Below are 7,817 nucleotides of genomic sequence, written 5' to 3'. Positions count from 1 at the left end.
ACATTAGAAGAACTAGAGTTGGAGGTCCCCCTACAGTATGTGATGAGACCATCAGACATTAGAAGAACTAGAGTTAGAGGTCCCCCTACAGTATGTGATGAGACCACCAGACATTAGAACAACTAGAGTTAGAGGTCCCCCTACAGTATGTGATGAGACCATCTCTTTACATGTTATATTACATCCTATTGAAATACTGGGGTTTTTGTGCAGCTGTACTTGTTGTCTGTATCACTGTGTTCACTCACAGCACAGAAGTACATTCCACTGTCTCCTGTCTCCAACTTCTTCACTGTGAAAGATCCACTCTCAGCTACAGCCTTTCTGGCTGAGAATTTGTCTTTACTGAATTCCCCTGAATAGTCAGGTTGAGAACTGGGAGTAATGAAGACTACCTGCTTCATTCCCTCTCCTGGAAGCTGTCTGTACCAGTACATCTGGAAGTAGCTAGAATCCTTAGTGTGACTGCAGTTCATCTGAGCATCACTTTCTTTCAGTTCCCAGAGTATGGTGGGTGTCTGAGTGACTTCACTCCCCTCAACAAGACCTGTAAGGACACAGTGAGAATGAAATCAATAGAGTTAGGTACAGTTAGACCTGAATACATCAAGACTCATGAACATACAGCCTTATATCAATAATATCAATAACTAGAGAAGTCCTTCATTGTAAATAAGAATTTTGTTCTTTAACTTTCCTGGTTAAATAAATGAAACATTATGAAACTGTACCTGCAGAACAGAGCAGTGAGACAGTAACAGAGAAGAGAAATGTGAACATGTTTGATCACGTTATATGTGAGAGTGCTGGAAAGAGTCTGGTATCAATGTATATAAAACAAGAGGAGTGTCACATAGATGAATAGATGACAATCAGTAGACCAGGTTCCACCATATTCAACATGTCAGTGAAGTGGGAGGGACTGATGATCTGAATACATCATGCTTATTAGTGGTTCAGACTGTAGAGACATTCACATTATTAAAGTTAGAGGTCCCCCTACAGTCCATGATGAGACCATCAGCTCTTTACATATTATCTTATATCCTATAGAGCTCGGGAGCTTGTAGTCCTAAAACACTGCAATGAGTCAGCATTTTCTACCTCTGGTTTGTTGACCATTGCTATGGGAGAAATGAAGGGGGGAAATAATGGGGTTTTGGAAAACAACAGACAATTGCATGGTATGCTTTCGCCATAAATTATTTTTGGAATCTGACAACGCAGTTAGATTAAAAAGAAGTTAAGCTTTTAAATGATATAAGACACTTGTATGTTCATGAATGTTTAATATTAAACATATTTACTTGATTTTGCGCACCCTCCAGGTGTCCAGCTATGTGGGACACCTTGCCCAATTAACCTAGCCCTAATTAACAATCAGTGCTATGGCATACATAACCATATCATCTACATACAGAAACATATGAAGGGATTTAATACAAAGACCAATATTATTCATATGAATAGTAAAAAGAGCTGGTCCCAATGCTGACCCCTGTGGTACACCTAATATCCTGGAAACTACACTCAACACCATCAGAACGCACACATTGTGTCCTGTCTGTCAGATAGTTCTTAAACCATTTGCAAGACTTATTGTCCAGGCCCATTTCAGACAGTTTTTGAATGAGTAGGAAATGTTAAATGGTGTTGAATGCCTTGGAAAAGTCTAGAAATATGGCAGCACAATGACATTTATGACCTAGGCAATTTAAAACATAATCTAAAACAAGTATAACAGCTGAAACAGCATTGCCAAATATATTAGCGAAATGAGATAGGAATCTCATTGGTGTACAAAACACCCCACCCAACATATTATCGACCAATTAATAAAATGTTGTCATGCTGCGTCACGCAGTTGCTAAACTAACCATCACACAATCCCTTCTCAAAGTCGGGATATGAGTCGAGAAAATGTCCTATTTTCCTCAAAAGTACGTATTGTCACGATCCCAAAGCTATACAATATTAGAGATATCCAGTCTATTATCTGTAATGTGGTACTTCTTGTTGATGAAATTCATGCTTATGTATACCCCATAATGGTAGATATCCCAGCTAGCACAGTGGATCTGGGCCGATTCCGCCTGAGAGTTAAACTCGGCCGACGTCATGTGGCCCGAGTCTGGGCCGCCTTCGGCAGTATTACTTATGGCTAGGATACGGGGATTGAGCTCGGGCAGATTCCGGTGTGAGTTATCTGGCCCAAATGTATTTCTTGGTTCTTGGGCCGATTGTGGCTTCACTCTGACAGATGATTAAACGGGCTGCTTTATATCATTAACATTTCATTATTTATTTTTCCATATTTTCAAATTGTTTCTGTGATCAAAAAATATAATTAACATTGAAATGAAATTCTTTAAGAGGCCTTTGTAGTATTTTAGAATGTTGATACTTTGTGGATGGAGCCTCCTGAGTGGCGCAGTGGTCTAAGACACTGCATCGCCAGTGCAAACTGCATTGCTAAAGATGCTGATTCGAGACCCGTGCCGGCCGCGACTAGGAGACCAATGAGGCGACGCACAATTGTCCCAGCGTTGTCCGAATTAGAGGAGGGTTTGGCTGGCATGGATGCTCTTGTCCCATCACGCTGTAATGACTCCGGGAGCATGCATGCTGACACAGTCACCAGGTGTATGGTGATTCCTCTAACAAATGTTTTTCTTCTGTGGATTTGTATGTATAAAATTTATAAAATTTATAGACGGTAGACGGATTCCCCCCCATGTAATTGTGGAGATTCATCATTGCTAGCTGGGATATCAGAGCAGCTTCAGTCTCTAGGTTTACCCCATCATGGTAGATATATCAGAGCAGCTTCAGTCTCTAGTATACCCCATCATGGTAGATATATCAGAGCAGCTTCAGTCTCTAGGTCTACCCCATCATGGTAGATATATCAGAGCAGCTTCAGTCTCTAGGTTTACCCCATCATGGTAGATATATCAGAGCAGCTTCAGTCTCTAGGTCTACCCCATCATGGTAGATATATCAGAGCAGCTTCAGTCTCTAGGTATACCCCATCATGGTAGATATATCAGAGCAGCTTCAGTCTCTAGGTATACCCCATCATGGTAGATATATCAGAGCAGCTTCAGTCTCTAGGTTTACCCCATCATGGTAGATATATCAGAGCAGCTTCAGTCTCTAGGTTTACCCCATCATGGTAGATATATCAGAGCAGCTTCAGTCTCTAGGTCTACCCCATCATGGTAGATATATCAGAGCAGCTTCAGTCTCTAGTATACCCCATCATGGTAGATATATCAGAGCAGCTTCAGTCTCTAGTATAACCCATCATGGTAGATATATCAGAGCAGCTTCAGTCTCTAGGTCTACCCCATCATGGTAGATATATCAGAGCAGCTTCAGTCTCTAGTATACCCCATCATGGTAGATATATCAGAGCAGCTTCAGTCTCTAGTATAACCCATCATGGTAGATATATCAGAGCAGCTTCAGTCTCTAGGTCTACCCCATCATGGTAGATATATCAGAGCAGCTTCAGTCTCTAGTATACCCCATCATGGTAGATATATCAGAGCAGCTTCAGTCTCTAGTATACCCCATCATGGTAGATATAGCAGAGCAGCTTCAGTCTCTAGGTCTACCCCATCATGGTAGATATATCAGAACAGCTTCAGTCTCTAGTATACCCCATCATGGTAGATATATCAGAACAGCTTCAGTCTCTAGGTCTACCCCATCATGGTAGATATATCAGAGCAGCTTCAGTCTCTAGTATACCCCATCATGGTAGATATATCAGAGCAGCTTCAGTCTCTAGTATACCCCATCATGGTAGATATATCAGAGCAGCTTCAGTCTCTAGGTCTACCCCATCATGGTAGATATATCAGAGCAGCTTCAGTCTCTAGTATACCCCATCATGGTAGATGTATCAGAGCAGCTTCAGTCTCTAGTATACCCCATCATGGTAGATATATCAGAGCAGCTTCAGTCTCTAGGTCTACCCCATCATGGTAGATATATCAGAGCAGCTTCAGTCTCTAGGTCTACCCCATCATGATAGATATATCAGAGCAGCTTCAGTCTCTAGGTCTACCCCATCATGGTAGATATATCAGAGCAGCTTCAGTCTCTAGGTCTACCACATCATGGTAGATATATCAGAGCAGCTTCAGTCTCTAGTATACCCCATCATGGTAGATATATCAGAACAGAATTATAGATTATTTTAGATTGTATCTAATCTGTGTTCAAGACTGATCAAGAGATTCACGTTCAAAGGTGGAAAATATCAAACAGTGAAAGATAGTTAGTTCAACACTGAGTCCAGATGAACACTCAAAAGGACATGGATCTTCAACTCTCAGACTCCTTACTACACACCATAGTTTACTGTGGTACTGTGTCTGGTGAGTCCACATGGATTAGTTGTGCTGTACCTCCACCTACAGGAAAGACATGATATCATACCATACTGTATCATGGTCTCCTGTATATCAGAGGGAACAACCCCTTTCTATTAGACCAGCTGGTGAGTGTTTTGGCATTGAATCAGAGCCAGATACAGTGTGATGTTAATACAGGTGTGATTAGTCTACAGTACACCAGGGAGGAGGTTTTTGTAGAGCAGAGAGGGAGATCTGATGCACTGTGTAAACTAGCAGCACAGTAATACACAGCACTGCTATTTGGAGTTAGTTGTTTGATGGTTAAGGTGCTGGTACCACCTGCATTAGCATCTCCTTCTATATCAAATCCAGCCTCAGGATATCCATCTTTCCCAACCATGTATCCTAATAGCACAAATTTTCTGTAGTTTGATTGCTTGTACCAGAGGATACGATTGTAGTTTGATATACTATGTGAACACTTCATCTTTGCCAACTCTCGCTGGTTCTTGTACAGGGCTGCAGGTCTCTGGTCAACCTGGTCACTCGGAGAGGAACCTGGAGAGAGAGAGAGAGAAGAGAGAGAGAGAGAGAGAGAGAGAGTGAGAGAGAAAGAGAGAGAGAGAGAGAGAGAGAGAGAGAGAAGAAGATAAAGAGAGAGAGAGAGAGTAGAGAGAGAAAGAGAGAAAGAGAGAGATAGAGAGAGAGAGAGTGAGAGAGAACAGAGAGATGTGAAACAACATATAAATAAAACATTTCACGTGAAAAATAAAAACCAATCAAATCAGGATATTTGTAGTTGATGAAACCAATGATCTGAATACCTGCAGCCCAGACTGTGTAACCCATGGTGATGGAGATAAGAATACTGATCATGTTGACTCACTGTTAAGGAGACAGAAAGAATGAGACAGACAAACCACTCCACATGAATTAGAGGAGGCTTCTCATCAACTCATCTCAGTGATCTTATAGAGGGATGCTGCCTCCTTCTGAGAACATCTAAACCATCAGAGACCTGAGATGAACCCTGCAGGAGGAGTCTATGTGGGACAGGAAGCAGGGTTTAGTAGAGCAGATGAGGGAGATCTGATGCACTGTTATCTAGAGGTAGTTGATTGATGGTTAAAGGAAATATTCACCCATTTTGAATGTTCTATGATTTTATCTCTGAGTGAGGTCCTATCGATGCCATGGTTCATTTCATGTCTTAATGTGTATCTGAGTTGTTGGCATTCAAGCAGGCAGACATTCGTCTGGTGTGACGTAGTACTGTGATAAAGTGATAAAGAGTGGCCCGCCTCCCGGCCCGCTCAGTGATCACTTGGCTACACAGCTGATGCCTTCCGGACTCTTCCCCAACACTGCATGAACTACACTAGTCCACCGGATCCTTGCAGGAAGCTCTGGACCTTTGCATCGGATCATCACTGCTAGCTAGCTGCTACCGAGAAGCTATAGTTGCTAACACCCCTGTCCTGAAGCTAGCACCAGTTAGCTGTTAGCCAGGCGTATCTCTCGGCTAGCAAACTAAATTACTACAACCACAATACATCTTTCGCCAACTGGCCTGGACCATTTGCCGACACGAAGCCCCGCCCACCACCACGACTGGTCTGCCGATGTAACTCCATCCGCTGTGCCCCCAACTGGCCTTTGCCAGACATCGGAGCAGGCGCTTCTACTATCCCCGGCGGCCTGCTAACTTTAAACGCTGTGTCTCCTGCTTGCTAGGTAGTAGACGTGGGAGCAGGCGCTTCTACTAGCCCCGGCCCGCTAACTTTAAACGCTGTGTCCCCAGCTTGCTAGGTAGTAGACGTCGGAGCAGGCGCTTCTACTAGCCCCAGCCTGCTAACTTTAAACGCTGTGTCTCCAGCTTGCTAGGTAGTAACAACTACCCAGTGGCTTCCCTGTTCCATCTATTGCTGTTCACTGGACCCTATGATAACTTGGCTACATATCTGATGCCTGCTGGACTGTTCATTAATCACAGTACTCCATTTTGTTTATTTATTGTTTATCTGTTGCCCCTTGCCCCTGAACTCAGGCCCTGTGTGTAGTTATCAGACCCTCTCTGCCCTTTCATCCCCAGACAGCACACGCCCTTGCTGTATCTGCCTGGCCAGGTCCCCTCTTTCCACTGGGATAATCTGCCTCTAACCCTATTACAGGGGCTGAGTCATTGGCTTACTGGTGCTCTTCCTTGCCGTCCCTAGGAGTGGTGCGTCACTTGAGTGGGTTGAGTCACTGATGTGATCTTCCTGTCTGGGTTGGCGCCCCCCCCTGGGTTGTGCCGTGGCGGAGATCTTTGTGGGCTATACTCGGCCTTGTCTCAGGATGGTAAGTTGGTGGTTGAAGATATCCTTCTAGTGGTGTGGGGGCTGTGCTTTGGCAAAGTGGGTGGGGTTATATCCTTCCTGTTTGGCCCTGTCCGGGGGTATCATCGGATGGGGCCACAGTGTCTCCTGACCCCTCCTGTCTCAGCCTCCAGTATTTATGCTGCAGTAGTTTGTGTCGGGGGGCTAGGATCAGTTTGTTATATCTGGAGTACTTCTCCTGTCCTATCCTGCGTCCTGTGTGAATTTAAGTATGCTCTCTCTAATTCTATCTTTCTCTCTTTCTTTCTCTCTCTCGGAGGACCTGAGCCCTAGGACCATGCCTCAGGACTACCTGGCATGATGACTCCTTGCTGTCCCCAGTACACCTGGCCGTGCTGCTGCTCCAGTTTCAACTGTTCTGCCTGTGATTATTATTATTTGACCATGCTGGTCATTTATGAACATTTGAACATCTTGGCCATGTTCTGTTATAACCTCCACCCGGCACAGCCAGAAGAGGACTGGCCACCCCACATAGCCTGGTTCCTCTCTAGGTTTCTTCCTAGGTTTTGGCCTTTCTAGGGAGTTTTTCCTAGCCACCGTGCTTCTACACCTGCATTGCTTGCTGTTTGGGGTTTTATGCTGGGTTTCTGTACAGCACTTTGAAATATCAGCTTATGTACGAAGGTCTATATGAATACATTTGATTTGATTTGATTTGACCTGTTGTTGTTGTCTTAGCTGATTAGCTGCTGTTGTCTTACCCGTTGTTGTCTTAGCTAGCTCTCCCAATCAACACCTGTGATTGCTTTATGCCTCTCATTATGTCTCTCTCAAATGTCAATATGCCTTGAATATTGTCCTTTAGGATAGTTATCATTGTTTTAGATTACTGCGGAGACCCTAGTCCCACTCAGCATGATACCTCCTTTGTCCCACGTCCCAGCCATCCTCAGGTCTCTACCACTCAGCCATCCTCAGGTCTCTACTACTCAGCCATCCTCAGGTCTCCACTACTCAGCCATCCTCAGGGCTCTACCACTCAGCCATCCTCAGGTCTCTACCACTCAGCCATCCTCAGGGCTCTACAACTCAGCCATCCTCAGGTCTCTACCACTCAGCCATCCTCAGG

At 44.2% G+C, this 7,817-nt stretch overlaps 1 gene segment (V, D, J or C); it reads right to left on the bottom strand.

Moving 5' to 3' along the window:
• Positions 1-219: 219 nt before the first annotated feature.
• On the bottom strand, positions 220-5,353 carry LOC135566837 (T cell receptor beta variable 18-like; the record flags this gene model as incomplete). The annotated part of the segment is given in 3 exon segments: positions 220-572; positions 2,043-2,161; positions 5,192-5,353. Coding segments are annotated over 3 exon segments (524 nt in total), but the record flags the coding sequence as incomplete, so codon positions are not given.
• Between the last annotated feature and the right edge of the window lie 2,464 nt (positions 5,354-7,817).

This window comes from Oncorhynchus nerka, unplaced genomic scaffold (assembly GCF_034236695.1).
Source record: "Oncorhynchus nerka isolate Pitt River unplaced genomic scaffold, Oner_Uvic_2.0 unplaced_scaffold_3153, whole genome shotgun sequence".
Taxonomy (NCBI): Eukaryota; Metazoa; Chordata; class Actinopteri; order Salmoniformes; family Salmonidae; genus Oncorhynchus; species Oncorhynchus nerka.
Note: the sequence above shows the minus strand (reverse complement) of the source record. Positions and strands in the feature narration are given on the sequence as shown.